This window comes from Oppia nitens, unplaced genomic scaffold (genome assembly GCF_028296485.1).
Source record: "Oppia nitens isolate AA-2021 unplaced genomic scaffold, nextdenovo-longstitch-racon4-pilon3 scaffold8_pilon_pilon_pilon, whole genome shotgun sequence".
NCBI lineage: Eukaryota > Metazoa > Arthropoda > Arachnida > Sarcoptiformes > Oppiidae > Oppia > Oppia nitens.
In genome coordinates this window covers 731082-746806 of record NW_026533252.1, presented here as the reverse complement: position 1 = coordinate 746806, position 15725 = coordinate 731082, and the positions used below count along the sequence as shown (strand labels likewise).

The 15725-nt window shown below is 22.9% G+C and overlaps 3 protein-coding genes across 3 annotated transcripts; all 3 read left to right on the top strand.

The window, feature by feature from the left end:
• Positions 1-5046: 5046 nt before the first annotated feature.
• LOC128964274 (sodium-dependent glucose transporter 1A-like) lies at positions 5047-6920 on the top strand. The gene is made up of 5 exons (XM_054310854.1): positions 5047-5248; positions 5330-5453; positions 5520-5948; positions 6079-6564; positions 6637-6920. Exons 1-5 carry the CDS (start codon positions 5090-5092, stop codon positions 6918-6920), a joined length of 1482 nt encoding a protein of 493 aa, XP_054166829.1. The 5' UTR covers positions 5047-5089.
• A 3674-nt stretch (positions 6921-10594) lies between these two features.
• LOC128964281 (trans-aconitate 2-methyltransferase-like) lies at positions 10595-11749 on the top strand. The gene is made up of 3 exons (XM_054310861.1): positions 10595-10797; positions 10872-11398; positions 11495-11749. Exons 1-3 carry the CDS (start codon positions 10697-10699, stop codon positions 11689-11691), a joined length of 825 nt encoding a protein of 274 aa, XP_054166836.1. The 5' UTR covers positions 10595-10696; the 3' UTR covers positions 11692-11749.
• A 2307-nt stretch (positions 11750-14056) lies between these two features.
• Positions 14057-15141, top strand: LOC128964282 (malonyl-[acyl-carrier protein] O-methyltransferase-like). The gene is made up of 3 exons (XM_054310862.1): positions 14057-14207; positions 14303-14826; positions 14896-15141. Exons 1-3 carry the CDS (start codon positions 14107-14109, stop codon positions 15090-15092), a joined length of 822 nt encoding a protein of 273 aa, XP_054166837.1. The 5' UTR covers positions 14057-14106; the 3' UTR covers positions 15093-15141.
• Positions 15142-15725: the final 584 nt, after the last annotated feature.

The window sequence follows — 15725 nt, the reverse complement described above, 5'->3', positions numbered from 1 at the left end:
TTGAAACTATTAATTTAATGATAAAAATTTATTTTCAGTTACACTTTTTATCAAAAATTCGAGAGTTTATTATAGCACTGTATTTAAGTTGAGAAAATATTTAAATATAAAAAGATTATTTATATTAAATATAAGTTTAATTTACAATAAAATATGTTTTGTTAAAATATATAAATAAAAAATCCAATTTATTAACACTTTTATTATTTTAGCAATTCATAAAATAGTTAATTAAAAAATTATTAAATAAAATGGCTGATTTATAATATATTTATTACTTAATAATAATAATATAAAAGTTACTTATAATTATCAATGTTAGGTGTAGTAATAACAATATTATTTTATTACTATACAAATGCCATGAATTGCTAAGTGAATAGAGATAATACATAATTTGTAATAAATAACTGATATTTTTTATAGGTATACAGTATTACTTGTGATAAATGCAATCCCAGATTGATAACAGATATTATGGCTTAAAATCTATTTGAATCATCCATTAGTTTCATTAAATATTGTCAGATATTAAAAAATGCTTAATAATGTTTAATACATTATAACTAAAAACTTGATTTAGGAATTATGCTAATAAATATTGTTTAAATATATATATTTTTTTGCATTTTACTCTATTATAAAATACTCAAAACGATTAGTTGTTAGTCATAATTAGCTATATTTACAATACAAGTTAGATATAATTATTTTAATTATCAACATTTTCATTAAAGATTTATAATAATTAAGTTGACTTTGAATAATAACAATTTAATGCTTAAAAATAAAATATGATTTATTATTTATCATAATTATTTTTACATAAAGACAGTAATTATAAAAGATTTGTCAAAATTAATAATTTAATCAATAAAATAAAGCTTATTTTTACTACATAATATTATAAACAAATTAATTAAATGATCAATAATAACAAAGTATAATAATTATRTTTATTTTTTTATTATATATACAATATATTATTACAATAGATAATTTATTTAATTTTATGCACTTTTTACAAATAATATTATACTGTACTAATAATATACTGTATGTATATTGCATAATAATTTTTTTATAAATGTAAAGTATTACTTATTACATATTACTTAGTTAATATATTTTGAATTTTACAACTACAATATATAGTATACAGTAACAAAAGTTTAATTTACAAATAATATCTATTATACAGTATATAATATATACTGTATAATAGATATTATTTGTAAATTAAACTTTTGTTATCTCATACAAAATCATCGATGTTTATAATTATAATTTTGTTTGTATTAATAGTTTATAACTAACTTGATTAAGCTTTTATTTGTTATCAATAAATAAAAATTAATGTTTAATAGATTTTTAAAAAATAATAAATACAATATAAATAAAATTTTAAATTTTTAACTTATATTCAATATTATTGTTAAAAATGAATCTAAAAGAGTGTCTAATACTGAATGAATTTCATGAAACTAATATTTCGGATCAATTAATATCCAACAAAAGTGTGTCATTTCAACCAATTTATTCAATGCCAAACATTTTCATCAACAAAACAGACGGATATTATTTGTGTGGACCACTGGTTATGATTATCAAAGAGTTGGCACTCAAAGAAAAAATACCGTATGTTTTGTCTGATTATAATTAAATATATTTACAAATATAATCTTATGTTTGATTTAGTCTTAAATATATAAGAGCACCGAAAACACAAATTGAATTTTATGATAGTTTAATGACTCAAATGCCAGATATACTACTTTTAAGTGCCGATACATATCTGTATACTTATTATAAAAAAAAGTTTGAATTTTTCAATATTCATATTATGAGGACAATTGTCATTGACTTTGTAGATATGGGTAATATTGCTTTTAATGTCATACCTGGAAATAAACCTTTATTTACATTCTTCCACTGTTTCGATGGCAATGTCTGGACTTTTATTTTTATTTTATATATATTTATATCAATAGTATTAATATTACCTAAGATTACATTTAAAAAGTTTTTGTATAGCTATTGGAATTTATATGCAATAGCTTTGTCTAAAAATATACCAAAATCTGTATCATTAGATCAATGGATGAATCGTCTAATTGTTGGCATTTCGCTATTATTTCTCTTATTTTTATCGATAATGTATTGCAGTTATCTCTTGGATCATATGATTAAACCCATCGACGATATAGTCATAGACTCTTGGGATGACTTAATTGACAAAAATGAAGTTAAAATACTGACTTCAAATAGCAATGAATTGGTGACATTTGTTGAGGAAAGCAACTCATCGATGGCTTTAAGTTTTAGAAACCGATTGACAACATTTGATAGAGAAAAGACTGATTTGTTTAACCAATGGTTATTTGATAATATGATTAGCGGACAGTTTGCTTATGTGTCCAATAAGTGGAGTCTTTTGGAACAAATGATAGATATATCTAATGGCAGCAAACAGTTCCTCAAAAGTATTCACATTTCAAGACAAGGCGGCGGACAGTTGCCATACTTTTTAACCGTAAAAAGTAATATAAATACTACTATTTTTAATTCATTAAATCAAATGTTAGTATCAATTGATTTGTTTAATAAATTTTAATTAATAATATTTTAATAATTTAACGATTATTTTATAAAGAATTCTAAGAATATTAGAAACCGGTTTATATATGAATTGGAAAAATAGATTTTTTAGACTTTTGGGAAACAATGAGTTCGTGGATAAGGATCTGTTTAAGGATTGGGATGAAACCGATGATTTCATATATAAACAAATAATGTTTACTAATATTATCGAAGTATTCACTTTATGTACCATCGGTTTCATACTGGCCTTAATTTCACTAACTTTTGAATTATTTGTTTATTATAATTACTATAAATTAATAAATTATTTATCTTTTATTAAACAGTATTTATACGCTACATATCTCTTGTATATAGGCTTTAAATTTAATGATTATTAATGTTATAATTATTAATAATAAATAATAATATTTGATCAAAAACATCATGTAATGTATACAAATGGTATATATATTTTTTAATTAAATAGATTTATTAAATTATTTTTATTTTGTATTATAGAATTAAAATTTTATAACTTAATTATGTGATAATATTTTATATGAAATTCATTTGAATGTATTATACAGTATATGTCATATAATCCAAATAAATGGAAAAAATGTAATTTTCTTTGAAAAATGTTTGAATATACAGTATATCTTATATTTGTTAATCACATGAAGGTATAGTTTAAACATTAGTATTTAAATTATAGCAATTAGTATTTAAAACATAATTGAAATTTTATATTTATTTTAGTTTACTTGCAAAAGATTAAATGACAAAACTTTGTCTCAATTTGATGACAAAAAAGAAAAATATTTTATTTATTGTATACTTTATATAATTGAGTTTATTTAACATTAATAAAATTAACAAGATAATTTTTTTTATAAAAATTTAATTAAAATTTATAAAATATAAAATAAATTAAAAAAATAAATATAACAATAAATTTATTAATGTTTAATTCGTCTTTAATACCATGGATATACTACAATTCATGTCAGTATCGCCGATATAAAGTACTATACATAACGGGTTTTTAATGTATTGTTTGGACCCTTTATAGATAACTATATCCTATACATTACAGTTAGTATTGGCTGACGTCTGATATATTGTACATTAAAGAGATTACATATCTTTTGACAATAATTTCGGACAAAATTTTATTTAATAGTTAATTAAAGTTTAATATCTCTTCAATTTATATTTAAATAAGTTTTTAAATTTAAATATATAGGACAACAAAATTTTAATAATTATAAATATATTGATGATTTCAAATTAGTTTAATATTATTAGTTTAATCATTAATTTAAATCATTGTATTTCAATTTAATTTATAATAAATATTTTTGTCAAAACATAGACTATTTTATTACAGAGTTATTAATCATTAAAAAATATTTCTGACTTTAATTGCATCACTTGATTGCCTGACAACCAGTTTGTTTTGATATGCGATACAATCAAAACACATTACAAGTGACACATAAATGTAAATCAATTTTTTGTTATAAAAATCATTGCAAATGTCATTAAAGTCACGATTAGAGTCACGACAAACATTGGCCACTATTCGGGCCAATAGTCGGTTGAATGCAATGAGAGAACAGATGCAATGGAAACAGTATTGCCGTCAAGTGATAGCTAACTGTGCCCTCAATGAAGACAACTGTAGTGACAACTGTACAGTCAATTCATGTTTTGATGACATCAAGCATTTGAATGGCAATCAAAACAGTGAACAACTGTTAAGTGATTGCAATAAAAGTCAATTAAGACAACAATCCGATCATAATTTGGTCGCTAATAAAGTGGACACTTCTGTGTTGACTAAACACAAGCCAGACATCACTGAACGGATCAATCGTATGCAACAACAGCTGACAGACTCACAACTCTTTAAGTGTTTATTCATTGATTGCTATTTGAATGAAAACAACTCATCGACCGGTGATAACAACAATCAACGGTCAATGATATCAAAGAAACCAAAGATCGGGAATAAGTCTGTTGTCGTGAATAACACTAAAAGTTTTAAGAAGTATCGAAAATCAAAGGGTTTTGGAGATACTTATTCATACATTGACACACATGTGGTCATCAATGGTGTGATTACTGGTGATAATAAAGATTTTAACAAAATGAAGACATCTGAAGACTCAAAACTAACTGATAAACAGATTGCAAATCAATTGATTAATGATATGATTATTGAGATATTTGTGGCCGAAATGGATGGTGTATTGAATCAATTACACCATTAAATTATTTTCATTTATTTTATATGACGTGATATAACCATATATTGTAAATATTTAGTAATTCAGATAATATTTTAATAATATTAATATTATAATACTTTTAAATAATATTTATATTATAATACTTTTAAATAATATTTATATTTTGTTAAATATTAATTTAATTGTGATATAAAATTGAAAGTTTAAGTTGTGATATTTAACCGGTAAACTAATAACTATAATAATAACTAATGGATACAATTATCAACGATATTATTGAAGTGGACAACAATACAGTTGATTCATATGAAAGCCGACGGAGACGTCGGCCAAGCATAAGGATTGACCGCAAAAACAATTGGCATTTATATGTCTATACTATTGCTATGTTTTTCAATCATTTGGCTTATGTAAGCAAATATTAAATATTATATTAAATAAGTGTAAAAATAATGTTTTTAAACATATTTTTTAATGTATTACTTTAATAGGGTATAATAGGGGGATTAATTGGTCCAACTCTTGTAGATTTCAAATATATATTAAACACAACAATGGAAATGATATCTATTAGTCTTATAATGAATAACATTGGATACCTATCCGGTGCACTCTGTAAGTAGTAATTACCCATATTTTAAATATGAATATAATTTAGATTATTTTATTTCTACATTTCAGTTGGATTACTATATAAATATGTGAACAGACAGTTGGTTATAGTGATAACAATGACCTCAATGGCCACATCCATAGCACTGATGCCACACTCGTCTAGTATAGCGATGCTATTTTTCTATCAATATTTGAATGGATTGGGTGCTGGTGTTTGGGACGCGGCTAATAATGTTTGGCTCATTGAGATGTGGCCACAGAATAGTTCACCTGTCCTTCAATTCAGTCAATTTTTTTATGGTTTAGGTTCAGTGTTTGGACCGATTTTGGTTAGACCTTATTTGACTGGAGAAACACAAAGTCATAACAGTACACAAAGTGGAGTATCTTTAACAGCGGATATTACCAATGATGTAACAACAACTCCAGCACCTGTAGATCGAAAGACACTTCTCAGTACACCATTTCTTATTAGTGGAATATTACAAGGATTTAGTAAATAATGTTTATATAATTTTTAATTATTATTAGTATTTTATTTAATTTGTAATACACCTATAATTTTTATGATAACTTAATAGCCCACTAACTAATGTATGGCATTATTTGAATCTTTTAATTATAGTTCCCGTAGTTTTACTTTTTATGTTTTTTATAAAACAATATAAAAATCCWGAAGAAAGACTTAAACGCAAAAATTCTTCCGAAAGCTTACTAAGCAATGAAGGTATTGACGACCAGACAGTCTATTCAGAACAAGAGGACGAATCATTGGAAATGCTATATACATCCCGAACCCGAACTTTTTTGGTTATATTGTTTTCCCTATTAATAGCCATATATTCCTCAATAGAAATTGCACATTTTAGCTACAGTTCCACATACTACCAGTTCATACCTTTGCACGTGTCAGCCAAAACAACTGCTGAAATATTATCGGTTATGAGCACCAGTTATACTGTTGGTCGTTGTATTAGCGCTTTTGTTGCCATCAAAGTCGGGCCACAAGTTATGATTGTCTATCACTTAATTATTGTAATCATCGGAATGGCTATACTTTATTACGGTTCACATCTGTTATCGTTAATTTGGTTTGGAAATGTTGTATTAGGTTATTAAATAATTATATATTATATACTTCATATACATTCATGTACTTAATAAACAATTTGATTTTAATTAGGTTTTGGATTTTCAGCCATGTATTCGGCAATTATAGCGTTGACTGCTATGCACTGTAAGATGACTGACACAGTTAGCACATTAATGGTGTTTACAAATGGTGTTGTATCTGCATTAACACCGTATATTTTGGGCCCAATAATTGAAACCAATCCGTTTTCATTTATTTTATTGGAACTCATTTATTTGATTATTAGTATACTATTGTTTCTTATGATAACTATTATTACCCGAAAACCCGTTAATCGGTCAACATCTTTGTCGACATTCATAGTCGATACATAACTAGTCTAATGTAATTAATATTTAATAATTTATTTTTATATAATATATTGAATTTTATTTTTTTAATATGCGAATTAAATCGAAATGTAGAAAATTTATATATTAGTTTATTTAAATTAAATATTTATTTCATTACATTACAGTACAGTACATAAAAAGAACTTATTTTAGTAAAAATTATAAACAAATAAACTCAACTAAATTTAATATATATTATTTATATCTAAGTTTTTAATATTTCTTAATTGCAATTTATTAATTTATAGATTAAAATTATTTAATTTTTACTAAAAAGTTTAGATTATTTAAATATATATATTATTATTAATTTACGGTAATTAGATTTTTATTATATTACTGGTGCATACCAAACTCAAGTGTATATTTTATTGTAATTTTATATCTTATTAAAACTAATATTAAATAAATGTAGAAATATAATGTTATATTTATATTATTATTGCCTTAAATTACGGTAATTAATTAATTAAATTGATTGATTATATTAATTATAAAAACTCAGGTAAACTTATACTAAACTTAAATAAAACCAATGAATTTGTGCAATTTATGTGTTTTATTATTGTTTATTATTGTTAATATTAAATTGTTTGGGTATGTCTACAACTAGATGTTAAAATAATGCTAAACTCTATATATCTTTAATTGATACAAAAATCTAATTGTAAAGATTTAGATATTAATGTTAATGCCTATGAATTAACACTGGATGAGGGTGTGGACAGTTGCCTGGTCTGGGCTTTTGTGTTGGGCGATCCCAACCGGCTTATCACTCCAACTGATAAATTATTTCAAAAGAAGTGCAACGAAATCAGTGACATTAGATAATTGTAAATTAAACGGTATTTATATCATAATATCTAACTTTTTTAATATAATAAAATGTTTTATTATTATTAGTAAAACATAAATATTTTTATTAATTTGTTATTTGAAAACTTTTCAAATAAAGTGATGCAACAAAAAACTAAAAAATAATTTTCTATTTAAGGGAGAAGTTTGTGAATAATATACTATTAAACTTATAAAATGATATAATCAGGCATTTGAATATGTTTTGCGAGAAAATAATTAACGCAGAGATTATGATATTCAATGGATTTAACTGTAAAATAGACGAGTTGTCCAAAATCAGAGATAAAGCGATGAACGCTATGATAGAGGAGTCCAGAAAATTATATTTTAAATTTATTTGTTATCTTTTGAAAGTTTGATTTTTACGCCAAAATTGGGTCAACAGTTCTTCATTCAATACTTTTGTCACACATTTTTTTAGTGATATTTACTAATTATGTAATAATTTTTTACTGAATCACTTTTTCAAAATTTTAATGCAATAATATTGTCAAACTCACTCTAGCCTAAATATTTTTAAAAGTTTTTTCAAGATTTAATTTTAATTTAGATTAAATATGATTATATTTAAGTCTATTCTAAACTTGTGGCATTTGCTGTACTTATTTGTTTTTAAAAATATCATACATTGTACTGAAATTGCAAATTTTATGATATATTAATTTATAAACTGAATATTACATAATACTGTATCAAATTGATATCATATACGGTATAAAATGCATATTACAATAATTGAATAGTAAATTGAGCATTAATTACATAATTAATAATAAATTATATAAAATTTTATTGTTGATTATTTGTCTCACTTTGACGACACACTCTTTTCTCATCCGACTACATATAGAGACAAAACAATTGTTGTTTACAGTAGTGATATCTGGGAATGGGTTATCAAATATTTTTATACATTTCATCAGATAATATAACTTTTGAAGACATTGATTGACCAAAGCTGATGATAACTGTTCATTTGATGGCATACCTAAAACTGAAACACTTGGACCTCTATCTATATATTTGGCAATTATTATTGCCGTTCAAAACTTAACAGAAAACATAACCAAAGCGTATTTATTATAATTACTAAAAAAATAATTATGAATTAATTTTTCAAACTAAATAGTTTAACAAAGCTTTAACTTTTATTAGGTATTAAATATTTAGAAAAAATGTTTGCTTATTTTTTTATATTTTATTAATTAATTTTTATCTGATTTGTAAATATAAATAATTACTCATGTAATAAATTAAAGATAATTTTAAAAAATATGTTTCTATTAGTCAATCATATGTAAAATAAAATAATAATTAATAGATATTTAATTTCTAACAAACTATTTCTTTGTAAGGCATCATAAATGATTAAAAAAATTATTATATGATATTTATTAAGTTTTAGTACATTTTTGATAATATTATTTGTTAGTATTTATTTAAGAAGAAAAAGATTATAACTTTTATATCATAAAATATTTTATTGGATTGTTTGGCAATTATTTTCAAAACAACATTTAACTTATACTGTATTACGTCTTTTGGACAAAATATAGTTTTTTTGTGACAAAATTGATAATAAAACAGATAAGTCAGTGCTTCTCAAAGATTACTTAAATTATTAGCATTACTTGCAATAAATTGATTAACAGAATAAGTAATGGTTACACTGAGAAAAATGCTATATTTTAATGAAGTATATAATATATAAAATATTAGAGTAAAATAAAAAATTATAACAATTAATTTTAACAATAATAATAATAATAATTATTATTATTATTATTATTATCATTTGTGTTGATTTTAGTGTATTTAATGTATATATGCCATCAAAAGTTAGTGATCAATAGTATCTGCTTTTAAATAACATCTTTTGTTTTTTAAAAAAATTATTTGTAAATGAAATTCTATATAAAAACTTATTTATTGAAATGAATTGATCGCTTTAGATAGTACTGGCATTATTTACTTATTTCTAAACCTATTTTCACTAATGTTATAAATTTAATTTAAGTTTAAAAACATTTTTTAAAATTCACTAAATTTATAACATTAGTGAAAATAGGTTTAGAAATAAGTAAATAATATAGTAGTTTAAACATTAACTAAAACATTACTACATTGTAACTAAAACTAATAAAAAAAATTATACTTTATTAATTATTAAAAATAATGATAATTTTAAATTATAATATGTATATAAACTATATAAACTATTTAAAAAGGTTGCAATGTTGAAATAACATGATAAATATTATCAACCATGTTCAATTTTGAAAACTAGCTGTACAACTAAAATAGAATTATATTTTTATTAATAAAAATCATTAATATGTTAGTTATTAATTAATTTAAAAGCACAATAAAATTTTCTTAAAATTCATTTAAAAATTAATAATTAAAATTTTTATTATATTTTCTAATTAGCATTATTTTTTTAGACAAATAAATATCACTAAATACTTATTAAATGTTATTAAAATTAAAAATACCCCTTTTTAAGAATTATTTTGTCTTCAATTCTACACTTTTTGAAAAAAGTTTTTAAATATTTATATAACACATATACTAAATTCAATTAATAAAAGTATTATATCTAATATATGTTTATTTAAAAAAAAAATCTCAGTGTAATTAATTTTATAAATTAAATATCATAATCTGTGCAATCAAATTATTAGTTAATTAGTTAATATCATAGTTATGAATTCAGCACTTTTTAATGATTTTTACTAATATCATAGCTTTCTTAACTTTTATAAAAGCAGAAATATATTTTTTGAAAATTTAGTTTATATTTTTGTTGTGACATAAGTGTATAAAATATTTAATACAGTATAGTGTTTTTGARAATTATTATAATTTTAATAAATATTATTAACAATTATTATAAAATTATGGATTTTGATCCCGAAATATATGATAATTCAAATAATGATACACTAATTCCGGCAAAACGATTGATTAAAATCATCAGTGAATTAAAGCCAAATAACAAGTATTTAAAAAATTTAATCTAAAATTTAAATAGTTATTCATTAAATATAATTTTTCTTATTATAAAACGTTTAGTAAATTTTCATTAATTTTGGACATCGGTTGCGGTTCGGGTAATATGACAAAACTTTTGGCCGATGAGATAGAGTGCGACCATATTATCGGTTGCGATATCGACCAGAAAATGATTGAATACGCAAAACGGGAAAACAAAAAATCAAATATTGATTACTTAGTTCAAGACATACAACGAGATTGGCTCGACTTTAATACAGAGCTCAAGGATTTGAAGGGAAAGGTGTCTGTCATAACATCAAACTTTGCATTGACTTGGATTCATGACATCAAAACAACGGCTGAAAATCTTTCGCATCTCATATCGGATGACGGCTTACTTGTATTGAATATTGTTTACGACGGAGATATTTATGACAGACTGGAGCCAAACGAGAGACTGTTAGCTGAGAAGTGTCTTAAATATCCCACTGAAGAGGAAATGATTGGAAAATGGATTACTTGTTTAAAGAAGTCTGGATTCAAGCAAATCGATATCACTTATTGGGAACCAAAATCTATATTTAATGAAAAACTATATTTTGAAGGTTTGTTTGTTTTCAAGGCCTTAATTTTTGAATTTTTTTTTATAAAATGTTATTTTAAATTATATTTTTATCCATTTTTATTACTGTTATATACAGAATATTTAAATATTCCGATGAATTGGTATAAAAGTTACGCAAAACATAGTAATGGCATTACTATGGAAATGAATGAACTATTGAAACGATTATTAATTGAAGATCGATGTAAACCATTGAATGTAAACTATAGTGACGGACAAAATATGATTGAAGTAACAAATTATATTTGGCAGATAATTGCTACTAAATGTTAATATTTATGTTATCAATTTATTTTTATTTTTTAAATTAATCAACTGATATATACAGTATTATGTTATTTAATATACTGTAGATAATTTGCTAATTTATATGTAAATGACATAATGTTTTATGTTGTTGTTGTTGTAAAAAAACTAAAAATAATATAAAAAGTATTTATTAATTATGATTATAATTTAATTATTAATATTCTAATTATTTTAACTTAGTACTTTAATTATTATGCTTGTTTTTATTTTGTATAATATTTTTTTAGGTTTAATCTAATTATTAAACAAAATGTATAAATATATAATAATAATATGATATTTTTATTTGTATTCATTAAGCATTTAATTGTGAGTTGTGACTAAAATTTAGTAATTTGATAAGCATTTAAATAATGCTTATTAATATCTATAATATTGTTGCTTAACATTATTTTTATTAGTTATGCCAATAATAATCAGCAATGATATTCATAAAATTATATGTAATGATAACATTAATATATTCTATAGTATAACTTATTAGATTACATTAAATTTATTATTTCTATTGTAGTTTAAATAAAAAAGTTTACTCAACTGTTTTACTGAATATAGAAAATACAGTAAACTGATTGATACAATTTTATCTTATAAAAAAATATTATCACTTTAGATATTGATCGTTAAGTAAATATTATTTTGTGACAAAAAATGCAATACTTCTGTGAATCAATTGATAATTCAATACAATAACGGCATTTAAGATGAAAGACAAACTTGTGTTACAGATTTTTAGTAAAATAGTTACAATTGAGTGCATAAATTGCAGTCAAGTATTATATCGATGATATACAGTATATAGTATATACTATACTGTAGTTACAGTACTGGGCGGCGTGTTATCAACTAAGATTCGTAACTTGCGTGCACTTAACTCCTCACTTAAGTGAAATCCTGTGTTATTAAACATTTTAGCAAGTTAGGTTTACGGGTAAGTTAGGAGAGGACTTAAGTATACAAAACTGGTTTTTAGGTGAAAAGTGTGTTAAGAAAACAAGTTAGTGCTAGAGTTAGGTGTAAAGTTAGGATAGCTTTAACCCAACTTTAGCTATACTTTAACATTGATAGTAATGTTTATTTTATAGTTTAAAATATTTATACTTATAAATTTAATAAAACACTGTATTATTATCACTACAAAAAAGAGTTACGTTTGCGTAAAGCAAAATATTTTGTAGTAACGCTACTCTATACTTAACTTAAGGAAATCGCAAACGTAAACCTAAGTGTATTCCTTATGATAACACTCACCCCTGTACTGTATATTACAAGGACTTAACGGTATTATTATTATAAAATATAACTAAACTGTTGGTAGCCTTCAGTAATGTAAACAAAGTTTTAGACATTTTATTTTTTTGCCAAAACTACATATTTTTTAATTTGTAAATAATTATCACCTTTTTTGGTATATTGATTGAGAAACAGTATAAAATTGTATGGATTAATCATTTAGTTAAACAATTGATCCTGGTCACACATATTCTACATATATATATATATATATATATATATATCAGGTATATTTTATATATATTTATTCTATTGAAAAGTGTTAGAAAAAAACAAAATATATTTGTAAAAAATATATGACACAACTTATGATATTATATAATCATTATATAAAGAAATATCATATAATGTGATTATTATTATTTATTTAATAGTGTAATGTTGTAAATGTACTGTTATTACAATTATGTAAATATATTATGTTTTAGATTTTCAAATTAAACTTTTATAAAATATTTAAATGTATACACAATCTACTAGTTATTGAAAATGTCGGTATAATTTAGTATTGATGACAAAACCGACACAATTTTTCCTATTATATGTACAGTCATTTCATTCATTATCATATCATTCATTTCAAATTAAAACTTAAATAATATTCAAAAATTAAATATAAAAGTAAAAAACGTTAATTTTTTACTTGTGATTTAAATTATTGAAAAATTAATAGTTTATAAAATAATTGTAAAATTTTATATTCAATTTTAATATACTATCATGATGAAATCACAAAAATTCAAATTAAATTACTAAGAAAATATTTTTAATTTTATTTATTTTTTGTGTAAATATCAGATGATATCCTTCTGTATTATAATATAAATATTTTAAATATCATGTAATTATGTTATAAATTTTTTAGGCCAATAAATAATTATTTTTTTAAAATTATTAGTCATCTCTTAAAGTTGTTATTTGTTTCTTATTGAAAAAAGTATAAAATAAATACATTTATCAAATTATAAAAATATAAATTAGTATTAAATTTATGATTTACGGTATCATAATTTTTATATAAAACTTTTGGTGATAGATTTTTTTTAATAACTACAAATAATTTGAGAAATAAATAACAAAAAAGGGATGGACTTTGATCCGGACACTTACGAAAAGACCAGTTTTGATGCTATACTTCCCGCAAAAAAACTCATCGAAAGCATTAAAGCCAAGAATGAGACCAATAAGTGAGATCTTTAATACAATTATTATATCAAATGTTTGTTTTTATGTTATCTACCGGTTCTGTAATGTTTGCTGTAATTTAAAAATATTTCTAAAGTAAATACACGATAGTATTGGACGTGGGATGTGGTCCGGGAAATACCGCAAAAATGTTGGCTGAAGAGCTTCAACCGGAACAAGTGATTGGTGTGGATATTGATCCCGAAATGGTGTCATTTGCCAGAACTAACAACTCAATGGAAAATAACAAATACTATACACAAGACGTGTCACGACATTGGGATGACTGGGATGTAGAGCTAAAACGTTTGGCCGGAAAAGTATCGGTCATATTCTCCAACTATGCTCTTCATTGGGTGCAAAATAGTGAGACAACTGCCAATAATTTTGCGAAACTCTTATCAAGCAATGGTATCGTTGTGTTTGATTTTTTGAATGTCGGAGATATATATCGTTTAATAAGTCCTGAACTGAGGACTGAATACGAACAATGGCTTCGGTATCCAACAGAACAAGAAATCATTGGTCGATGGATTACAGATCTCAAGAATGTTGGACTGACTAACATTGAGATGAAGTATTGGGAACCCATATCTATATATCCCATAAAGGTTTATGATGGTCAGTCATATTTATTGTCATATTTTAAAAGCATAAACTATTTTTCATTTAATTTTATTTGTTTGCCAGAGTTTATAAATATACCAATCAAATGGTTTAAGCAGTATTTGAATGACCAAAAGGTACCCAAAAATGTCAGCGTCGATGACATACTCAAAGAGCTGATCCTTAAAGAGAGAGGTAGAATAATGGCTGAAAAATGTCCAAAAGGTGACGATTTGATTGAAATTAGACAACATTTATGGGAGTTTGTGGTTAAAAAATAAATTAAAATTTTTTATATTTTATTTTATATTCAATATTTTATATTTTTACAGTAGCATTAAGACTTTTTAAATAAATTATTAATTATTTTGATATTTAACATTAAACTATAATACTGTAGTGATTTAAAGCAATATGTTTTACATTTATAAACATTTACAGATATGTATAAATATTGTACTGTATATCATAATATTGAAAAATAAATTAATTTCAGTCGACATTAAATACTAAAAAATAATATAAAAATTTAATTAATATTCAATTTAATAGTTTAGTCAGTATTGAATTCAGTTTTAATGATTGATTTTATTTGATTAATAAGAAATAATGTACTATTAATATATTGTGAAATAAATAAAAATTTTAAAATTTAATTTAATGTTTAAAGATTCAAAACAAATTTTATTTGTTTCCTAATGAACTATATTACGGTAATAATTTATTATTATATTCTATTAATTTTTTGTTTTATCTACAATATTAGTAAGTATAAGTATAAATATTAAATTTATATTTTTTTTATTAACAATAAAAAAACTGTTTGTTTAATAATCTCAATTGCATTGCTAGACTCACGGTTTATATATTCGGAAATATATCGGTGCGAAATCGGGTCCTATTTTAGTAAAATA

Coding starts and splice junctions, on each gene's coding strand:
- LOC128964282 (XM_054310862.1), top strand. CDS start 14,107: ATGGACTTTGATCCGGACACTTACGAAAAGACCAGTTTTGATGCTATA. Junction 14,208..14,302: donor GCCAAGAATGAGACCAATAA/GTGAGATCTTTA, acceptor ATATTTCTAAAG/TAAATACACGATAGTATTGG. Junction 14,827..14,895: donor TCCCATAAAGGTTTATGATG/GTCAGTCATATT, acceptor TTTGTTTGCCAG/AGTTTATAAATATACCAATC.
- LOC128964281 (XM_054310861.1), top strand. CDS start 10,697: ATGGATTTTGATCCCGAAATATATGATAATTCAAATAATGATACACTA. Junction 10,798..10,871: donor GAATTAAAGCCAAATAACAA/GTATTTAAAAAA, acceptor TAAAACGTTTAG/TAAATTTTCATTAATTTTGG. Junction 11,399..11,494: donor TGAAAAACTATATTTTGAAG/GTTTGTTTGTTT, acceptor TGTTATATACAG/AATATTTAAATATTCCGATG.